At 47.9% G+C, this 22,680-nt stretch overlaps 1 protein-coding gene across 1 annotated transcript in view; it reads right to left on the bottom strand.

Moving 5' to 3' along the window:
• CACNA1F (calcium voltage-gated channel subunit alpha1 F) overlaps window positions 1-18,932 on the bottom strand; it is an 81,381-nt gene extending 62,449 nt beyond the window's left edge. The window contains exons 1-10 of the mRNA XM_084835956.1: window positions 18,911-18,932; window positions 17,871-18,129; window positions 17,640-17,745; window positions 15,529-15,668; window positions 13,290-13,432; window positions 12,208-12,360; window positions 11,329-11,525; window positions 11,029-11,132; window positions 6,935-7,101; window positions 4,375-4,452 (exon numbers count right to left, since the gene is read on the bottom strand). Coding sequence (XP_084692082.1) covers window positions 4,375-4,452; window positions 6,935-7,101; window positions 11,029-11,132; window positions 11,329-11,525; window positions 12,208-12,360; window positions 13,290-13,432; window positions 15,529-15,668; window positions 17,640-17,745; window positions 17,871-18,129; window positions 18,911-18,932 — 1,369 coding nt within the window. The remainder of the gene's footprint in view (window positions 1-4,374; window positions 4,453-6,934; window positions 7,102-11,028; window positions 11,133-11,328; window positions 11,526-12,207; window positions 12,361-13,289; window positions 13,433-15,528; window positions 15,669-17,639; window positions 17,746-17,870; window positions 18,130-18,910) is intronic.
• Between the last annotated feature and the right edge of the window lie 3,748 nt (window positions 18,933-22,680).

The raw sequence follows: 22,680 nt of genomic DNA, 5'->3' as shown, positions 1-22,680 counted from the left end.
GAACCTGTGGTGCTCTAGATGTTGGACTCCAGCTCCAAGCACCCCTGACCATTGGCCATACTGGCTAGGGCTGATGGGAGTTGGAGTCCAACCACATTTATTTATTTATTTATTTTATTAATTGCCCATCTGGCTGGTCACCCAGCCACTCTGGGCGATGTACAAAGTATATAATAAAACAGTTTAAAACAATAAAATTCTACAGTAAAAACATTTTCTAAAATACCCTAACCCATCCCAAATGCCTGCCTGAACAACCACGTTTTTAATGCGCGGCAGAAGCTCATTAAATAAGGGGCATGGCGGAATTCCCTAGGGAGGGAGTTCCACAGAGTTGGGGCCACTACAGAGAAGGCCCTCTCCCTCATCCCCACCAGTCTAGCTGTCCTGTCTGATGGGACATAGAAAAGGCCTTCCAAGGATGATCTTGTTAAGCGGCCTGTCTGGTGTTGCTGGAGGCGCTCCTTAAGACAGGCTGGAGGGCCAACAGGTTCCCCATCCCTATCCTACAACTATCCAAGCCCCACTGCTGAGCATTAAAACCACAATACTCCCCCCTCAGTGTCATGACCCACTTGCTTGTCACTTTCATGATATGGTGGGCTTAATGTTTGAAAAGTCAAACTTTTCTCTGAATCTGAGGGGTGTGTGAACTGGCCTACCACTTTTGCCATCAGGTGCCACTGGCTGGGGGCCACTGCTCTGTTTTTCCCATATTGCCCCAGTGGGCAAATTTCACACATACGCCAATGAGGATTGAGCTGACAGTGACTGACTCGGAAAGGGGTCTTGGGTTTATGGTGGAAAGCTCAATTAAAATATTAACCCAATGTTCAGGTGCTCTGAAAAAGGCTAATTCCATGTCAGGGATTATTAGGAAATAAATTGAAAAGAAAACTGCTGATCGCACAATGCCCTCATCTAAATCTATGGTGTGACCACACTTGGACAACTGCATGCAATAATGAGCACTGCACCACAAAAAGAATACTGTATAGCTGGAAAACATGCAGAAAAGGGCAACTAAAATTATCAAGGGGCTAGAGCAACTCCCCTATGAGGAAAAGTCACAATGTTTGAGATTCCTTAACTTAAAAAAAAAAAAGGTAAGGGGGGACATGACAGAAGTGTACAAAATTATGCATGGTGTGGAGAAAGTGGATAGGAAAACACTTCTCCCTCTCTCATAGTACAAGATCCTATCTCCATCCAATGAAGTTAAGTGTTGGGAGATCCAAGAGAGATAAAAGGAAGTATTTCTTCACACAGCACATAGTTGAACAATGGAATTTCCTATCACAAGATGAAGTGATGGCCACAAACCTGGATGGCTTTAAAGAGGATTAGGCAAATTAATGGAGGATAAGGCTATCAATGACTACTAGACATGACCTCCAATATCAGGCAATATGTCTCTCAGTACCAGTTGCTGGGGAACACGAGTGAGAGGGTGCTGTTGCGCTTATGGGCTGTTTGTGGACTTACCATTGGGGCATCTGATTGGCCACTGTGGGAACAGCACGCTAGATAGATAGGCCTTTGTTCTGATCCAGCATGGCTCTTCTTATGTTCTTAACATAGTACCGAAAGGCATTATGGGCAAAACAAAATGGCCACTGGGAGGAGTGTAACGGCTCGGGATTAAATGGAAAATTCATCACTGTGACCCCCAGAAACCCCCCCAATCTCTGGAATGCCCCCCTCGTTTCACCACCATTAATGGGGTAGCAAAATGGGGCAGGGATTTTGGCTCAGCCCTACACAGGAAATCGTGATGCATTCCAAAACAGACTTCTAAGGCTGGAGACCAATAGAGTTCTTAGGAGAGTTTAACATAGTTTGGAACTGACTTGACTTCCATAGTGTACACACACAGTCGCCTCTGCTCAAACAGGTTTTGCAGGTTTTTGAAACAATACAAAATATACGCTCAGCAGAGGCAAACGTGGAATAAGTGTAGGCATAACAAGTAGCAATCCTGCTTGCAAGCTGCATTACCTTTCTCTAGTTTGAAGGTGAAGACAGATGGAATGTAAAGAGATCATTAACAGTACGTCCCCGAGCTGTAGGTTGCACTCAGGTTTTTCCTGCTTTTGCGGTTTTGTAAACGGATGTATATACTAACTTCGGGGTGGGGAACATGCGACCCTACTGGGTCCTCTGCCTCTGCAGCCCCCACCTCAGCCGTGCTGGATTCCCAGTGATTGTACTGGGAAACAAGGGGATGTGGGGAGCATGCAGGTCCCATTCATTTCAAGGGGTTTAGCACAGGAAAATGCCCCAGTGGAATGTGCCACAGGTTGAGCAGAAGAAAGGTTTGGATTTTCAGCCTCAGGCATCAAAATGACTTCTTGGGTGGACCTTGGCTAAGTAGTTCGAGTAGTAAAGGGAAAAAAGCTGAACTCCGTAACCTGTGTGCATTAATGTTACCAAGTGGTACTAACAACGGACTTCAATGCCAGACATGACTTTTTCCCCCCAAGTGAAAGACCCTGAATTTAGCACTAGAGCAATGCTTCTTAAAACTGTGCTCCAGACACCACCAGTAGCCCCCGGTGGACTTTCTGGTGGTCTCTGAGACCATGAAGGAAACAACAGAAGGAAACACTGAAGCTCCCTAGCAACTTTCTTAGAAGTTTGCTGAAAAGGCAAACCGTTTTTCTGTATAACATTTAAAACGTACACTGAAAAGCACCTTGCCTCTTGTGCGGTGCAAGCAGCTGCCATGGAAACTTCAAGGAATGAAAGGATGATAAATAGACACAAAACGGAGATCTTCAGGCTCCAGAGTATGAATACATGAAGTTGCCAAATACTGAGTCACGCCAGTAGCCCATCTAGATTAATATTGCCTGGTCTGACTGGCAGTAACTTTCTGAGGCCTCAGGCCCTGCCTAAGATTCCTTGACTGGACATGCCGAGGACTGAACCTGGGACTTTATGCATGGGAAATAGTCTCCCACTATGCTATGGACACTGCTTGACCCACAGACCAGGGCCCAATCTACATGGAAATGGAATGAGCAGCGCTTTCTGGTTATATCTGGATTTTCATGAAATCACTTGGGTCCATCAGAGGTACATGAAGCAGGAAAAGCAGAGTATACATTACCTAAATACCAGCTTTCCCAGGTCACGCAGCACTTGAAACTTCGGGGTTGGGTGGGTGGAGTCCAGGGAATAGAACTGAATGTCATCAACCCCGTAGGTGCTGCTCAGCAAATGAGAGAGGCTTGTCCCCCACCCTTGTCCATGCTCCCCTGCTCAAGGAAGTTTAATGGAAGCACTGAATTAAGCCCTAGTAGTTAAACCCACACCTCTCCCCTCTCATTCACCATTGGGATATTGTGAATGTTTGAAACAGCACTACTGCACTCTTATGAACGGGAAAAACGGGCTACAGTGAATGGGGAAAGAAGCTATTGTGCCATTGCGAATGCTTGAAACAATATTGTTTCAGTACTCTGATACTATGAATAGGGAAAAGAGGCGACATATTGTGAATGGGATAGCAGCCGTACTGCGAATGGGGAAAAAGAGGGGATGGGGGGAATAAAGGTGGCAGCCCCACCTCTTGACCAGGTCACAGAAATAAGCATGCTCAAGATTTAATATGAGGGGACAGGGCACACTGCAGTGGAACTGTGCAGGAGCCACATTTAAGGAAAAAAGATGCACTAAAAGGACTTTCTGAAAATGTGCCTTTTCCAGAGGGAAGCTGTGGGGTTGCTGCAGATTGGCGACAATGTCATCTGTCGTGAATGACCCTGATGTGCTATTGCTCCGCAATAAATTGGCTGTGTAGATTAGGCCCAGAAAGCCTTATGCAAGAAGTCTGCAAAGGATTCCTGCCTCTTCTGTTGAGTAGGAGGAGGAGGAAAGATGTATCACGCTGAATGGAACCCAGTGGGGAGAATCAGATTCCTGGGTGGAAAGCAATTGGTGGCAAAGAACAAACAAATCAGAATAGCAGTTCTCAGTATAAGAACATAAGAAGAGCCCTGCTGGATCAGACCAAGGGTCCATCTAGTCCTGCATGCTGTTCACACAGTGGCCAACCAGCTGCCTGTGGGAAGCCCACAAGCAGGACATGAGCGCAACAGCACCCTCCCACTCATGTTCCCCAGCAACTGGTATACAGAGAGGCATACTGCCCCAGATACTGGTGTTACTATATAGCTATCATCACTAGTAGCCATTAATAAAAATATAACCACCATAGGAATGGGAGCTCAATGAAATCAATGCAGGCTGCGGATGAAACATGCGTGGAAAATGGGATGGAAATGTGTGGTACCTTTAGAATGTCTTCTGCTGCTTAGCCCTTAAAAGGAACAAAACATCAACACATATGTAAGAAAATGAGGAAATTACTGTGGGTGTCAGTGGAGTGGCTGCTATGTCTGAACCATTTCTTCTTCTTTTTCTCTGTTAGGTCTGCCACAGTCACGCCTTCCATAAGGGAGGCAAGGAGGGATGAAAGGATGGAAGGAGATGAGCGGAGGGATGGATAAATAGGAGAAGAAATTATTTAGAACAAAAGTGAAAGGAAGTGGATGATGAACAACATATACTGATGAGAGTCACATGGCAAAGATGGCAGAGGAAAGGGGAAGAATTAAACTCTTAATTCTACTTCCTTGTTTCTTTGCTTCTAGAATTAAACCAGGAGCTAGAGGTGCTTCCAGACTGGCAGCTCCGAGTACAGAACCTCAGACCCTGGGGACCCAATCCAGCCCTCCAGGGTTCCCCAGATGGCTATGCCCTCTTACCCTAGCTCCACCCCCTTTCCTCCAATCACCAATTGTTTGGTGGTTTCCTGGCTTTTGTGCAGTCTTTTTCCCCATACAAAAAGGTTGAAATGCCTCTTCTGAGGCTGAGTTACTGGCAGGAAGAGCTTTAAGCTAAAATGGGCTGATATTTTTTGGATTTTGACCCCACCTTTTTTGCCTTGGCCCCACCTGTCCCAGTGCTACCCAGTGATTGCAGTTATGATGTAACCTACATGCAGATTTGCAATAGATTCTCTATGCTTCAGGAGTAATTGTACTTTTTGTGTGTGTACATCCCACTAAGTTCCATCCATGTGGGAGAAGGTACAATTCACTTGAAGACACCATCTGTTATTCAAATTTCTAAGAAAGCAATCCTATATTCCCTGGGTGAGCATCCCAGGGACCACAGGATAGCTCAGAAAACCCCTTTGGAAACCCGACCTCAAAGGCAGCGGGGGGGGGGGGGGAATCAGTATTCTGGTGGGTGGGGAGAAGAGACGAGACCAGAGAGGCCAGGATACAAGTTTTTTCTGAGCCTCCTCCAGCATCCTGCCCTCCCCCTCTGAAGTGCCCTTGCTAGACTGGCTGAAAAGGGGAGGTAAAGATTGCCTCCACCACTCCTCCTGCTCTGTTGGCTTCAGCCCAGTAGGGCACAGGAATCTAGGAAACCTCTGAGGAGCCAGGTTGCAGTCCATAGAATTATGCCCTAACTCACTTTTTAAAATTATTCTAAAGCACTTTTTATTTAGTCACTATTGCAGTATTAAATAAATTTCTTGTGCAACTACTTGAATAAATGACTTTACAGGCTATAAAGTGCTTTAATGCTGATTAACAGATCTGGAACAAAAATAAACACAGTATTAAAATGGCGCTGACTGAAAAAGCAGTGTGTTGTTGTTAACTGATTTTCATATTTGCACTAGAACACTTTTCAATTTAAGCTCTATCATGAAAAAAAAGGCAAAAAGGAATTTTAGGACAAATTAAAAGAAGGATTAAAAGAAACAAACACAGTTATAAAGTGGTGCCTACCAGAAAGGTAATAGCAAAGGTGTGCCTAAGCGTAGATGCAGGGAAACAGGTTTACCTGCCTGATACATCACTAAGTATGTCAAAACTACACCTCATAAAAAAGATGGAGGAGTAGCGTTAAGTTGGTACAAACTTGCCAAGACTGTACTACTGTCCAACTTTTTTAGAGGGAAGAATTTTTTCTGTGGTCTGAATAGAGGCAGAAGTAACATGGGGAACACACAGGAGGACAACAATTTGATGATGATGTCCTGAAGATGCCCTGTAAAAGTGAGGGAATGTGTGGCAATTCCACAGTAGTGTGGGAGCTCCTGAATTTGCCTTCATTATTGAGTGGGGTGCTGAGGACAGAGTAAGGTGAAAGTTCCCTGGAACTTGTCCTCACCTGACGGGATAAAACACAGACTGATGGGCAGAATTGGGAAGGCAGCATTCACTCATAAACATCTATTTGCCATTCCGGCCTTAGCTGCTTTCACATCTTGCTCAGTGACCCCAAAGCGGCTAATGAGGTCCCAATGACCTAATTAACTCAGTGCCAGGGGTTGTACCCTTGGAACTCCCTGCCATTTTCCCTTGCTGCAGATTATAGCTATGGGGAAGGGTATGCACAAGTAAGAGCTGCTAGTAATTGGCCAAATTCTGGGCACTGCTGAAGGAAAGAGCGCAACCTCTGTAGCCCTTCCCTCACCAAAAGGCAGTGGGGGTGGGAGCAGGGGCGAAAGAAAGAAGAAGGACAGAAGCAATGTTGAAAAAATGAAACAGCAGAGGGATCAGCCCACCCGACCCCCTATTCTATTCCTGCCACTCAGTCGGTGTGCCATACATTCTCAGTGGCTGAGGTCCTCCTGCTTTCCTTAGCATGTACACAACACCAGACTTCCCCTCTCTCCTCACCCCGAGCAGGATCCCTTCCCAAGCTGGCAATTTACTCAGGTTCCCTCTAATCTTGCATTGCCACAGCTTGGATTGATTCCTCTCTAATCCCCTCACCCAGAGCTGCCACGAGGCCCAGATGGTAGCATCCAGGCTGCTAACTAAACCATCCCCAAGAGCAGCAGGGCAATGTTCTCTGGCAAAGCAGGGCTGGGAGGCTGGGACTGGGCGGCAGGCAGAGCCCTTACAAGTGTGCTTATCATCTGCCTCGTCCCCTTCATCGTCGGGCTCTATGTCTCCAGCCTGCATGATCCAATCCAGATAGCCCTTCAGATCCTCCTCCATCTGCTGTTTCTCCCGGAGCTTCTGGAAGTCGCCCCGGGCTTTGGCCTTCTCTCGCTCCTTGGAGAATTCTCTGTGGGGAGGAACCAGTCAAATTAGCCGAGCACATGCCCACTGAGCCGCCTGCCGAAAAAACGCCTACAGATGCATAGCCCACCTGCTGTCAGTGTGGCCTTTGATCCAGGTCTTTGACATGTGTTTGGCACAGCCAGACAGCTCTCTGGGTGCTCCAGTCATACATGGAGCCGAATCGAAACATCACAAAGTCGTCCTTAAGATAATCAAGTACAACCCTCCCATGCAGCGGAGGCTGGTAGCTCTGATGCCACTGGCACTGTGCATCTGCTCTGAGTTTCAGTCAGAACCAGTCAGGCCTCTCAAAGAGCAATCCAAGGTGCTGGCCCTAGTTTGGGGATTGGGTTAAGAGCCTTGGATGGCTCCTTTAGAGCTCTGGCTGGTTCTGACTGAAACCCAGGGTGGACTCACAGCCCCACTGACATCGGAGCTGCCAGCCTCTCCTGCCCCCACGCCCCCTCCACACACGCGCTCCCAAGGCAGGGTCATGCACGCGCTGGCTACTCACAGATTCATACAGACACACGAGGCCGTGAGAGAGTCACAAGCAAAGAGCAAGTGTTAACAAAACACCTCATGGGTGGGCAGCCTGTGACATGGGGGGGGGCACAGCCATGTGTGGCATTCCTGGATTAGAGCAGGAGGGTCTGTGGAGCAGCTATAGTGTAAAGTCAGGCCTGAACTCGGGCCCAACCCTCCAGCGTTGCCGATTGCCTGCTCCACAGAACAGCAGACTAGGCAAAACAAGACCAAGGCGCAGGGGCTGCATAAGCAGTATAGTACATCAACTGATACTTTGGACCATTTGCTGAAAAGATTAGCTGCCACTGACACCCTGCAAAGCAGATAACTCAAGTGAAGGGCTCTTCCCTTGGGCTGGCATCTGGCATCAGCCACTGTATTGCGCCGGCCGAGGGCTTTGAAGGAGCGTAACCGCTCCTGGGGGCCAAGACAGCCACTTAGTCCCTAAATGCACCATCCGGTACCTTCTTCTGCCCATTCCGGGGGGTGGTTGCAATGGCGCAGCTAGGTGATTTTAGACCCTGGACTTAATGTCTTGTAGGGACCTCCTTTAGCTGGCAATGTGTATTATTTCCATTGTGAAGCACACCACTAACATTTCTCCCCTACTGCCCATTCCATACTTCACAACTGCTTTTACATCCTTGATATATTAGCGCGAAAACAAATAAAACCAACCTGGAGAAAAAAGAAAAAGAAATATCCTGAGCATGTGCAGTTCTGCATTTTAAGCTCATTTAAATCTTAGCACCCTTACAGCTGCAGGAATAAAATGGGAGCTTGCGTCTGCTGCCCTGATGCTAGACACATTTATGTGGGAACAAGCGGCATTTTGTAGTAGAAAAGGATAATCTATTTTACAAATAATAATAATAATAAGCCTGGCCAGCCACCCCTTGACTAAATAATGTTTTTAAAAACACGAAGAAAGAAACGATGCTGTGGTGACCGGTGTCAGCCACAGTAGGCTCAGACGTGCCCATGCCAGTCTAGTGTCAGGAGCGCCCTAGCTGCCTCTTACAGTCCCCTCCAGTAGCCAACTCAGGACACAGACGATGAGGATTCTTTCCAAGGCTTTATTCCTTTATTCCATTATGACTCTTACAGATGCTAATCACTAGCGACTAAGCAAGGAACTGCACTGGGGTAGATCGCAGAGTAGCCTAAGCTCCAGGTAAGACAGCTGGTCCCCGTTTGAAGGAGAACTGCAGGAAGGCTCTGAACTTATGGGCTATGGAGAGATCCCCCCTCTTTCCCTTGGGTCCTTGGGACGCGACCATTGTTTTAGCGCTAAACGAGCAGAGCGCCTCCTTTCGGCGCCCTCCATATGTCACCGCTCCCTGCGTCTGCGCCGAGCATCCAGCAAGCCCCCCTCCAGCGCTCTCTCGCTGCCAGGGTTACTATCTATCCCAGGAATGCTGGCAGGAGGAATCTGCCAGCTGCTGTGCTTGTGAGAGATGAGTGAGCTCCTCTCCCACGGATTGCTGTTCTTCCTCAGAATCAGAACTGCTCTGGGGCTCCATGGGCTCAGTTTCCACCCTGACACCTAGGTGCTGACCTGACACCAAGACTGTTTGCCATTCTCTGGGTAGTCATTTGGGCCCTAGACTTCAGCCCAAAGGTCCACGCCTAGCTGCACTGCTGGGTGGGTGGATCATAGAACCTGGACTGCATCAACTTCCAAGAGTCATTATTAAATACACAATTCAGATATCACACCAAACCATGGTTGGCACTAACCATAGTTAAGTAACCATGGTTTGACCTTCCAAACAGGCAAACCATGGTTTAGAGATGCTGGTCTGCTTCTGTTTTCTATCCACTCAGCACTCAGATTCATCCCATTTCTATGGAACAGTGGTCTTTGGAGAAAGAGCAGCAGCTGTAACTATGATTTTCAATTCAGGTAGCACACGCCATGGTAAGAAAACCCACTTCGGACTATTGTCTCCAATTCCAATTTGCTAATTCTAACATCACACAAAGCCATAGTTAAGCTTCCTAATCTTTCTGCCTTCTTGCCTCTTGTGTCTCATCTTTACTTAGATTGGGAGCTCACAGGCAGGGGCTTGTCTTTTTTTCCATACTCGTGAAGCATTAACTTTGTTTTAAGCACTATACAAATAATAAATCAAAATAGTTCCATGTGAACTGAGCAAGCAAGTCAAACCACATCCCCTCCTCCCCTTTGCAGCTAAGAGGGCAAGTTCTGAACTAGGAAGTCCCAGATTCAAATCTGGCATCTGCCATGAACTTACTCTGTGGCCTTAGCCAAGCCATTCCCTCTCAGCCTTAGCCCTCCTCGCCTTTGCATTCAGGGAATAATAATACTGATCTACCTTACAGGCTGCAAACAGGCATGTAAGGATTACTGAAATCATATGTGAAGCATAGAAAGGAAAGGAAAAGAAAGGTTTCTCCTGTGCAAGCACCGGGTCATTACTGACCCCTGGAGGGATGCCGCTTGCACTGGCGTTTTCCCGGCAGACTATAGCGGGGTGGTTTGCCATTGCCTTCCCCAGTCGTGACTACCTTTCCCCCAGCAAGCTGGGTACTCATTTTACCGAGCTCGGAAGGATGGAAGGCTGAGTCGATCTGAGCCGGCTATCCGAGACCCAGCTTCCGCTGGGATCGAACTCAGGTCGTGGGGAGAGTTTCGGTTGCAATACTGCTGCCTACCACTCTGCGCCACACGAGGCTTATGTAAAGCATACTGTATGCTCAAAAAGCACAGTATAAATGTGAAGTATTAGTGTTTTTTATTCACTGTAATAATTTATTACTGTACTAACACCATTGATCTTTGTAGTCCTGGAATTGTTGCAGACTCAAGCTAGGTCTGTATGGATTCCCTGATTCTCTGCAGGAGAATCTGCAGGAGACAAATGCAGAATGTGGCATTGCATGCAGAATCTAGTTTCCTGAGAATCTCAGCTTTAATTTTCTTAAAAAGCAAAACAAGATTCTAGCCTTCATGGCTGAGAACATATATTTGAAAGTGTGTGGGCAATGCCTGTTGCAATCTCAGAAGCCAGAAGACTAGCTGTGTAAGATTTTCAGTGCTGGGAGGTAAGGCTTCAGTGCCCTGCCTGGTGTAGTTCTTTGCCTCTCCCCACATGTTTAAAAAAAAGCAGAATAAATTCAGTAAAATGTACAAATATGAACAGGCATTTGATTTGTAAAATTTATGCAGGTCACAGAATCATAGTGCAGAATGTGGGTTACTTAGGTATACACTTACTTCACACATTACTTTTTTTTCCTGGAGAGGAGATACAACTTGGTGTAACAAAACACAAACACTTTAACATCAACTGGAGGCTGGCTTATATGCCTTTTCCACCTTGGCTATATGCCCTGCAGAGCTGATTCTCATGCTAAGCATGCTACAAATATGACTTACCCACTCAGCACACCCAGAACCAGATTGAGCACAAAGAAGGAGCCAAAGATGACAAGGCTGACGAAGTAAAGCCAGGGCAGTTCGTGACCCATTGCATCCTGCATCTAGGGCAGAGAGAGGAAAAAGGGTGAAGGAGTCATACATTTAGATGGGTAGCATTGTGTGAATTACCTTCAGGAGGTGTCAGATGTGCAGCTCCCCCCACCACCACACCAGAATTTATTTATTTATTTATTTATTTATATGCTGCCCAATAGCCGAAGCTCTCTGGGCGGTTCACAGTAGGGGATGCTGGCTCACCCAGTAGAGCACGTCAGTCCAACCTTCCATTGTGATGCACTGGAAGACGGTCAACATGGCAAAGAAGAAGTTGTCAAAGTTGGTGATACCACCATTGGGTCCGTCCCACTTGCCACGGCACTCGCTATTGTTCACTGTACATTCTCGGCCATGCCCAGAGAAGGCACAAGGTGATGGGTCCTCCTCTGCTTCCAGATCTGCAAGGGCGGTGGGGAGGGAGACAGAGATTGCACGTGATGACAGGGAGAAGAGGGACAGGATCATCGGGGATAGTTTATTCTAGTGCTGAGCCAACCAACCCTTACAAACATTTCCAACCCTCTCAAAATGTGCCCCATATTTTTAGTATTTTTTCCCAGGGGCCACTCAACATTCACACAAGGGAAAATGGTCACTTGGGATTTCTAGAATGTTTTAAAATCCAGGCATTTAAGGATATCAGCACTCAGTTCTTTAAATCCAACCATGCATGTGCATCAGTATGAACCTGATTGGCTATCAGGGTCAGTGACATCATCACACTCATTATGTGATCCCTGATTGGTTGGGATCACATCATGAAAAGCCCTTTCAAGTTTTTTTTTTAAGGCACCAAAGCAGCAGCAGACATGGAAAAAAGGCATCAAACAGGCATATGTGTGCCTGTGTGAAAGAGGTGCCTGTGTGAAACATGTGTGAAAGAGAAGCCTTTCATGGTCTTCAGAATGGCAACTCTCACATTGAAACAAAAATCCAACCATGCACTATTCCCCATCCTGCAAGCGAGGAGAAGGGTTGTTCCTGAAAATTCATTTGTACACACTTGGATCCCAGTTATTGTGTGGACGTAGAAGGGCAAGAGTCGCCTATATCCCTCCCCCAACACCTGCTGAACTGTACCTGAGCCAATGATGAAGCAGGTCTTGTGCATGCGGCCGATGAAGAGCTCCAAGCCAACGATGGCGTAGATGATGATGACGAAAAGGACAAGCAGCGAAATGTGCAGGAGAGGCATCATAGCTTTCATGATAGAGTTCAAGACAATGTGCAGGCCTGGGGGGAGGGAAGGGTTTGGGACATGGCCTCAGTGTTGCAGAACTGTGCTCGGGAGCAGTGTTTCAGCAGGCAGTGCAACCTCCGCTGGCCCCAGACACAGGGCCACATGACGGGGATCTGACTGTCCATCTCAGCAGCAGAGTACAACCAGAAGGGGAACGCCTTTCTTCCATAGCACAATGCATGCTTAAAACGAGATCATTCATACATGACCCGATTCCGGGTCATGGTTTCATACACAGGAGAAGCAGCTCTCATGCTGCAATCTGTGGGGAGTCAGCACGCAGTGCACTAACAGCGGTGCAAAGTGTGGCGATTGTGGCTGTGTGCTGTTCAGTGCATGCGCTAAGATGCGATACGGAGGCATGAATTGCAACGCAGCACTGTAGTGTGGCCCTGGACAGGAAGCGTGCAGCTTGCTCTTGTCAGGGAGGCTGAGCGAGGCACAAGGAGACAACCCCGTGTGCTGTGCAGCAAGGTAGCACGCAAAGCTGGGCATGTGGTGTGATGTCACTGTGGGCCCAACAGTGCACCTGCGTGTAAACCACCATGCAGGCCTGTGCAAGTCTGGTTGTATGTGGTGCAGTGTCTGCGATGCAGCGTAGCAGATTACATATGAGCTGTAATGTGGTACTGTGCCGCGACCTAGTGCAGCGCAGAATGAAAGCATATACTCGGGTCACGGGGGGACAGTGGCAGTGGCTGGCGCCACAGCATGTGGTGAGGCAATTAGTATGTGGCCATCCTTATGTGGAGTACGAACAAAAATGCCATGGAGGGCTGTCACTGCACTGCAGTACAGCAGAGCTGTTGTGCACCACACACTGTGCACGTGGCCCCACAAGAGCCCCAGGGCCATGTGCAGCACAGCACCGCTATGCTCAAGAAGAGGTGTGTGCATGCGACAAAGAGAGAGAGATGCTTACTGGGGACCCCAGAGACGAGGCGCAGAGGTCGCAGGACACGGAAGGCTCTCAGGGCTTTGACATCAAACCCACCCGGCTTCCCGCTCATGTGATGGGCTTCCCCGGGCTTGTGGGAAGCTTGTTCCAGGATGACACTGAAGAGGCTGTGGGGAAAACGTTGGATGAGACAGGGGGCCCTTCCTCCCAGGAAGTGCCCACCCAGATCCAGACAGAAGAACGACTACCTAACCCAGCCTTCCCCAAGTTGGTGCCCCCCAGAAGTCTTGGACTGCAACCCCCCTCGTTCCCAGCCAGCCAGGCCAACGACGCTCCCACCCTGCTCCCACCACCACTCAAGGTGCACCGTACCCAAGGCCGGTCAAGTTAGTCTGCCATCTTTGGCAGGAAACCCCACAAGCATCTCTTGCCCTCCCTGGCAGTAAAAATATAATTATAACATTAGTAACTATCCATTTGCTGCCTTTTCATGTCACCCAAAATTAGCTTCCTGCAGCAGCCACCTCACTCTGCTCAGTCCACAAACTGGGCTCCACAGCCAAAAATGCCCTCCCTCTGGTCACCACCTGCCTCACTCCTGGCAGCAGGGGCACCTGCAGAAGGGCATTGGCAAATGACCTGCAGAAATGGGCAGGTTGGAAGAAGAGCAGGTGTTCCCTTTCCTTAGCCTGAGAGGTTTTACAAGTCACTCCAAGCCCATCAGGCTCCACCCTGAGACACCAGGCATAGGCAAGCTCTTTCCCCTGATCAGCCAGGTGCCGTCCCCAGTCCTGCCTATGCACCACTAGGCTTTACCCCTCTCTCAGCAGGCTCCACTCTTTGAACTGCCAGGCAGCACCCCTTAAGTCCCAGGCCCCACCCCTTGGCTTGCATCTCAGGGTCTGAGCCTCAGAAGACCTGGCATTCATTGTTGTTGTTGTTGTTGTTCAATCGTTAAGTCGTGTTGGACTCTTCGTGACCCCATCCAGCACTTTGTTTACAGCCCTGGGCATAGGTAGACTCATCACTACGACAGAGGGTACAGTCAATGGACTCTGGGGCAATAGGAACACACCAGCCCTGCCCTCTACTCATCGGATGTAACGTCTAGATGGCAGGGATGCAGTCAGAGATGCCTGAGAAACACAATCTTCACTCCACCCCGGTTTTGAGGGATAAGCAGCATGCATCAAAATGCATAGGAATCTATGGGTGTGTATATAGACATTAGAGGTTACACAAGGAGGTGGCAGGGGCGTGACCATTTACAGCTACGGTCACGCTTTCTGGCAACTCTATATCAGATCCCTCAAAACCAAAACTCAGGCACGCCTCTCCCTTCCAACACATATTGCAGGGTGTGTGTGTGTAAAGGAGCCAGGGCTCCCAGGGTCAAAGTGCCTGGACTTTTCGATTAGCACAGGGATGATGAGATCACCTGCCACCTTCTCAGCCTTTCCTGTTCTCTCTGCAGTCCTCATCCAGCAAAGGGGGGGGTGATTTTCCCAGCAACATATATACTTGTGAGCTACCCCTGTTGTAATGCAAAGTATTTTGGGGTGGCCTGGTCTTGAATGGGCAATTAAGACCCACTAGCTTTGCAAAAGACCTGCTCCTGGTGGAGATGAACTGGTTCCTTGATATAGATGAACACAACTGCCTGCAGTTTTGGACTCTCCTTGGGGGCGTGGCTATGAGGACTGTCATGATGAGCCCCCACATTTCAAAATTTACCACTCTGCCGATGTCAGGGCTCATATATTTTTAGAAGTTTGGTCAGTGGAGGCGGGTGGCTCCGATCTCAGTGGGGCTGTGCATCCATTCTGGGTTTCAGTCAGAAGCAGCCGGTTCAGCACCTTGGATAGTGGATAGCTCCTTTAGCGTTCTGGCTGCTTCTGACTGAAACCCAGAATGGATTCACAGCCCCGCTGAGATCAGAGCCACCTGCCTCCGCTGAGTTTGGTAGAGGGAAGAATTCTGACAGGGGCAGCTTTGCTCATCAAAGTGTTGCAGTGATGAGCAAAGCCTTTTGTACACTTCTAACCAACGTAGGGGTCCTCTCAGGATGTGGATCTACTTCCTCCTCTGGGTTATCATTGCCTGCTCTATACATTTATTTCCACTGAGGTACTGGAGGAAAGCTAAGCGTCTGCAGTTTCTCCAGCTCTCCCCGTCCCCATTGGCAGATGGCCCACCACTTCAGAATCAGGCAACCTGCTGGAATGATTTTCACACACCGTTTTTTTGTTTGCCAACAACTCACCCCACCACAACGATGACAAAATCAAGAAGGTTCCAGCCATTGCGGATGTAAGCACTAGGATGCATGACCAGACCATAGGCAAGGATCTTGAGGAAAGTCTCCACCGTGAAAATGATGAGAAAAACATACTCCACTTGCTCCTGCAGAGTTGGGAGGGAGAAGGCCAGGAGCCCCAAGTTATCCTTCCAAAGCTTTTGCCTTCATGTCCTGGGAAGCAACATAGCACTTCCTTGCGATTTGAAGCTGGAAGCCCTGTCAAATGCTGTCAAAATCAGGGTAATTCCAAAGAGGTGTATTTGAAAGAAATGCTGTTCCAATTCTGGGAAGCCAACACTAGAAACCGTGGCTGGAAATTCTGCTCAAGGAAAAATGGCAAGGATTTCTCTGGATTAACACCATCTCAATTCAACACTGGCATCAGCAGTTTACAGAGCCAGCAGAGAAAAAGCAGTGACATGCAAACTCACATGCCTGCAGGGGAAAGGCCTGGGAATACCACATATATACCCACACAACAGCAACAATGTGCGTGGCAGCAAGCATACATACTTTCCAGAAAAAGGAGCATACATGTGTCGCACAGCAGGCAAAACTAGGGCAACACACGGAGAGAAGAAAACAGTGTAGGGCTAGAGCACAGAACCTGGGAATCTTGGTTTATAGGCCATCCCCACCATTTGCTTACTAGGCCCCACTGCCTTGCAAGTGCAGAATACAGGTAGTGTTTCTAGTCCCCTTCCTTCCTTCTACAGCAGTACATGCTCTCCTCTCCTGTAGTGAGAAGAGAACCCAGAAACCCAGAACTCCGTCCCGTCATTGTGAACAATGGAGCCCTCCTCCTTTCTCATAGGGGTATGGGCTGTGTGAACAGTGTACCTTTCCATGCTTAAGTCTTGGGGTGGGGTGGGGGGAATTAACTGGCAGAGAAATTAGATCAGGTTCTGTCCCTGACCTCACTAGTGTCAAGTGTGTCTGGATTTATCCCAGAGAGGACAATAAGGATCAGGAACTGGCCCACCTCTAATTTCAGTCAACAGATTATTCTGGATTTACTCCAGAATTATTCTGGATCAGACTCCAGCTCTGACCCCAGCTGCAAACGGCAGATGACTTCAGCTTCATAGGGGAGCTTCTCTGGCATCATTGCAAGACCCTCATTTAGTCACCAGAGCAAGGATGGTGTGTTGATGGGCAGGAGACAACTGTTGCCTCAGCTGGCCCCAGTCAGGTGGTGGATTAATGGTTATTAAGAGATAATAGTTTTAATTAGCATTACCGTGTTGCCTTGGGCAGAAATCAAGAGGTAAGGAAGGAATAATTAAGAAAGAAGGAGGCCAAGACAAAGAGTTTATTGGGATTCAAGAATAAGAAAAGGGAAGAGGAGAGGAGAGGGTTATGATCCAGGATTTCGGGGGTGGGGGTTAGAAGGAAAGTGGTTAGAACAAGGGAGGAGAACTGGGAGCCAAGACTCCTGGGTTCATGTGAAGCTGCCTTACTGTGTGAGACTCTTGGTCCATCTAGCTCAGTACTGTGAGCTTTGAATGGCAGCAGTTCTCCAGGGTCTCTCAAGCCTTCCAGAGGTCCTTCCCAAGTCAGCTGTCCAAAATCCTTTTAGCTAGAGATGCCAGGAGCCAGTGCTATCTCCAGGTTTTGGAGGGCCCTTGGGCAAGACACCCTCAATGGCCCCTCCCTCAGTGTGTCGACCTTCTCACCACCATTGTCACCAGCTGCTAGTGCTCCTCATCCACTTTCTCAGCATTGTTAACACTTGTTTGCTTGAACGCAGAGAGCCAGCGAACAAGATGGCAGTGGTATCTACTGCTCCTTCTCACCAACCACCGTTGCCTGGGCCAGAGCGAGAGGCAGATGTACAAGCAAGTTGCAATGGTGAAGAGAAGGAGGAACTCCAGGGGGATCTTGCTACTGGGCCCCTGCTGAGGTGTGGGCCCTTGGCAGGAGCCTGACTATGCCTGCCCTTGATGCCGGCCCTGCCAAGAGCTCACCCTGTGAACTACAGCATGCAAAGCATGTGTTCTACCACTGAGCTATGCTCTCCTTCCCTCCCCCATCACTTCCTTCCACCTATCCATAGTTTTATGAAAGACACTCACCAAGTTGTGGTTGGAGACATTGGAGTCGTCCTCCGGGAAGGGGATGTAGACCCCCAAGGCCACACAGTTGGCAAAGATGGTCATAAGGATGAGGATGTCAAAGGGTCTGGGAAGCATTCAGTTAAGGAGACAAACAAGAATCTCTTCTCCCTCCCCACCCTCAGTAAAAACACAAACCAGTCCCTCACAAGCCCCTAGTCAAGTTTCTCCCAATATATAAGCACAGGATGCTTCCACTCAACGATGCTGATAGCAGCCTGGCGGATGGGGTTGTTCAGCCTGAGGCAGAAGAGGGCTCGTGGTGACCGGTGCACCACATTGATGCCCTGCATCTTATGCTTGTTGTGCTGGACACGCTTCTTCTGAGCACCGCTGCCCGTAGAGTCCAGAGCATTGGAGCCCCCATTGGAAAGTGTCCATGCCAGGGCCTGGCCTGTGGCCTCCACAAAAGCTTCTGCCGCTGAGTGTGGTACCTCAGGAGTGCCAGCTGCTGCGAGGTGGGAGTAGGGGTGGTGGGAGAAGAGGGGTATTGTGGGGAGCAGACAGTATATTATTCGACTAGTAACTACACTGTTTCTCAGTAAAGGCCCAAAATAGAAATTCATCCTCCCTTAAAATAAAACTACCACCTGTAAGATCGTGAAAAAGACAGAACAGCCACTTGGTTAACATAAAATACAACACAGCATGCTCCGGCGTGGCAGACTGTTCCAAGATGGAGGCCTCTGTGAGATCAGGCCAAAATAAAACCTCCGATGTTCGCCTTGTACCTCTGGGGTGGCCTCAGCACTTTGCACTTATCCAATCCCATTTGCAGTCCTAGTTATATATCAAAACTCCCCCATTTCACTTTAATACCAAATTCATACGCTCCACTGTTGCTTTCCCAGTCCTAAACCATGCCCCAGACCTCCTACCCTTTACTTCACCCTCTTTTCTATTCCAACAGCACTCCCTCTCTGAGAGCCACTGTCATGCCAGAGTTTTGCGTGATGCTCTTAATAGCTGGACTCTAGATTGCCCATCTTCTACTAACCCCTACAAACCTACTTATTTCAGTACCCCCACTTACCGCTATCTTATCCCTCAGCATCTTCTGAACAAGCCCCTACAGCTGCAATCCTAAACATGCTTATTAAGGAGTAAATGCCTTTGAACACAACAAGCCTCTGAAGAAACATGCATAGCGTTGTGCTGTAACATTCCTGCTTCCCTCCCAACACCTTGCCCCCTACCCCTGTCACCAAATACATCAACATGGGCTCACTCACGTCTTCCATTGCACTCCGACATCTTGCTGGCTGGTTGTGGGGGCGAGAGGGCAGCTGTGTCAAGCTCCAGAGGATGCTAGCACTTCAACTCCATTATCTCTCCACCATGCAAGGGGGGACCTCCCTTTCTTTTGGCCTTTCTCCCTGGATGGGGAGGAAGGGCCAAAGTAGCCCCTGAGGCTCTCATGAGAGGGCCAAGGCAGGAACCTTTCCAGACCCCCCCCCTCAGATGTACAGCTTGCTTTCACCACAGGGTCCCCTCTGAATGGAATTTGTGCCCCCCGCTCCTGCCTGTTTCATACTTGCTCACTCACTTGCTCCCTCTCTCTCTCTGTCGCTCTCTCTGCTTCGTTCCCTCGCTTGGTTGAGGATTAAGGCAGATTGCCTACTTTAAAGGGCAGCGCGGGAGGCAGGGAGGAGGGAGCTCACACAGCTGGTTAGGTCACCGACTGTGGAGAGCTGGGGACATCCCAGCCAAGAGCCAAGCTAGGCCCAGGAAAGGGGAGCATCGTCAGTGGTGTGAGGAAAACGGGAACAGCCTTGTCCTAATGCAATACACTGTTGCCGAGGGGGTCGCAAACAGAGTAAATGAACTCTTGTATATGATGGATCCTTCCACTGGGACCAAGAATGGACAGGTGCCAAGTCTTGATGACAGCAACAGGTTCTTCTTCTAGGCAGTCTTGCTTGGACCCCCCGCCCCGGCACCGGCTCAAGGACATGCCCTTCTGGAGTGCATGATGGGGTGGGAAGTTGGGATGGTTACTCCCAGCTCAGGCTCTTGCTCCCTTACCTTCAGGCTCACTTGCCTGAAATACCTCTTTCTCCCATATGTTCTTACCCGATTATTAAAATCTACTTCAGAGGCCCTGCTCAGAGTGTCCCAGACAAATGAAAGATGGGTGACCATTAAGGAGAGGGTGTTTTTGGTAGTGGCACCCTGGTTGTTAAATAGCTTTCTCAGAGCTGTTTGCCTGGTGCCATCTTTATGGTCTTTTCAGTGTCAGGCAAAGACCTTTTTTTATTCATCCAGGCCTTTTAAATAACGTAGGGCACAATCTTATGCATGTTTAGACAGAGAAAAGGCCTACAACTCCCAGCGTTCCCCAGCTAGCCAGGCTGGCTGGGGAATGCTGGGAGTTGTAGGCCTTTTCTCTGTCTGAACATGCATAGGATTGTGCCATTATATAGTCAGGGCATCCCAGTTTAAAATCTACATCTTAACTGTTTTTGTTTTTAATAGTTATGTTTAATTGTACTTTTAATGTTGTTATCTGCTTTTGTGAGCTGCCCAGGGGATTTGTGTTATGGGGCACCTATATAAATACAGTTAATAAATACATAAATACTGGGTGAAATGGTCCTAGTTTTTTCATTCCAATGCACTTGTTCCAGAAAAAAAGGGAAATAGCCAGTATTACTTTGCAAGTTGATAAAGCTGTTAATACTTCCTATTGTTACTGCATAGCACTTGAGACCAGTTAAACAACCAAGACAATCTTAGCCTGCTGTCAGATCACAGGGAGAAAAAAAATGTAGCCCAGCACTTTTAAAACATTGACTTTGCACATGTAAAATATATTTATGTGGTCTTCCTGCCTCCTGGCACCAAGCACGTTTTCTTTTGCTCTCAGGAAATGTAAAGCATTGATCTTTAACTGGTATGTCAAGACTATCAAGTGGGTTGTACCTCAAGCTAAGGTGGGCTATACCACAAATATCACTACCATTTGTTTTAATTAGGGTGTTTAAAAAAATAGAGACAGAGAAACAGAAAGACAGGAAAATGGGGGAATTAAAATAGAGAGACACGACAACAAGATCAAGAGAAGAAAGTTCCTTTGCCTTTAACAGGTAGGCAAAAGAGTGAATTTGAGCAGGTGCAGCTTTTCTCAGCCCTACCAGGCAGGTTGAACTTGACAAAATTCCCTCTCCTGTGCAATGATTAAAAATGCAGAATCACTAGCTGTTGAATCTTCCCATCCTAGAAAGAGAAGCAGAAAGACAAGACATAAACTGTAAAAAATCAAAAGTGGCTCCCATATGGCCGATTGAAGATAAAGGTGAGGCCTTAGGACCGAAAAGCTTTAAAATTACTGATTTAGAGTACTTGTTTACAGGTATCTCTTTGGGTGCTTCCACACAAGGTTTTTATAGTGCCGTTGCCCTGCCTCATTCATGGAATTTTATAGTGGGTCCAGTTAACATCATCTTCCAGTTGTAACTCTCCTGTGTTTTCGTAATCCTAATGGGAGGTTAGGGTTATAAGTGGAAGGTGACAATGTCAGAACCCCCTGTAAAATTCCAAGAATGAAGTAAGTGGGGTTGATGGCACAATAACAGCCTCATCTGGAAGCAACCTGAGCTAACAGGGCTCATGCAGGAGAAGATCCAGGTGGATTGTGCCTCAAGGGTTAGATCTTCTTCAGGGCCAGGTAAGGGTATGCCTCTGTTAACTTTAATGGCACACCGGATCCCCTGCTTGCAGAACCCGCTGCCTCAACTTACTTCATGCTAGGACCACCTCTGTAAAAGAGGTGAGTTGGCTGCATTTATAACCCAGATGGCACTACTGCATGGCTACAGTAGTCCCATGCCAAGGACTCCTTTACAGGAATCTTGTAGTACAGGAATCCTGCAGCTGCATAAAAAGAGTTATTTTTCAACAGGTCCAGCTTCTACCAGCCATGCAAGACAAGATGCACCTTCCAAAATTCCTTCATGGTACAGGTGACCTGGGAGGCCTGCAGCTTAGCGGGATTAATTTAAAACAGCCTTCCCCAACCTGGCGCCCTCCAGATGTGTTGAACTACACCACCCAGCATCCCCCAGGGTGCTGGAATTTAAGTTTAAGCAAGTTTAAGCAGGAGAAGTTCAAGTGGATTGTAATCCATGTCCGTTAGCTGTGGGTGCTATTTGACTCTACCAGTTCAGGCATCATAAAAATGTACTGGCCCACCTTGTCCTTTTTACAATGGCCTGAGCTATTCCACCCGCACCCCCCTTTGTCAGACTGTTTTGCTTATGTGATTTTGTTTTGATTGCTAGGCACAATTAGTTTACTTAATTAAATTGGATACCCAATTCAATTACTAATCTCAGGCAATAAACTACAGTAGCTTTGTGAGCTGCCCAGAGAGCTTTGGCTATTAAGTGGTATAGACGTGTAATTAATTAATAGATAGATAGTCTTTTTGATGGGGGAGTTGAGGGTTTGTTTAATTTTCCGCCTGAAAATTGTGGAAAGCCGCAATCCTAAAAAGACAGGTGTGGGAGATGTCCCAGCCAAAGGCCGATTTGGGCAACAGATTGACACGACGGATGTGTTTTAGTTGCTAGGAGACCGTTGCTCCTAATTTCATGGCTTCCGCTCTCGCCTCCCTCCCCTCAGCAGCCATTTCTAAGCGTGAGTTAAGACTACAAGACCCAAAATGCTCTCTGTTCTCGCGTGGATGGGAAACACGTGGCAAAGCTGGACTATAAATATAATATATAAAGTGACAGACGCTTCTGGGCTCGGTTAGACTGCACCGAGAATAGAAGTGAGAGCTGCCCATAGAAATCGATGGAGAAATATAAGGTTTTTAGCATACCTGTGCAACCTGGCAGCAAAGACAGGAGTTTATGCGTTTTCTAGTGCAGGCCTTATTTTGTGTGGGAAACGATTTTTTTTTTTTTTAGTTTTTAAACATTTAGAAATGGAAGGCGCTTGAGCGCTGGATTTGAGCTGGGGGTGAGTTTTAGGGGGAATTTTAGGTAAATTGACCGTT

This window comes from Heloderma suspectum, chromosome 2, assembly GCF_057233095.1.
Source record: "Heloderma suspectum isolate Gila_16-S chromosome 2, 16-S_ref, whole genome shotgun sequence".
Classification (NCBI taxonomy): domain Eukaryota; kingdom Metazoa; phylum Chordata; class Lepidosauria; order Squamata; family Helodermatidae; genus Heloderma; species Heloderma suspectum.
This window is presented reverse-complemented; position numbering and strand designations above follow the sequence as displayed.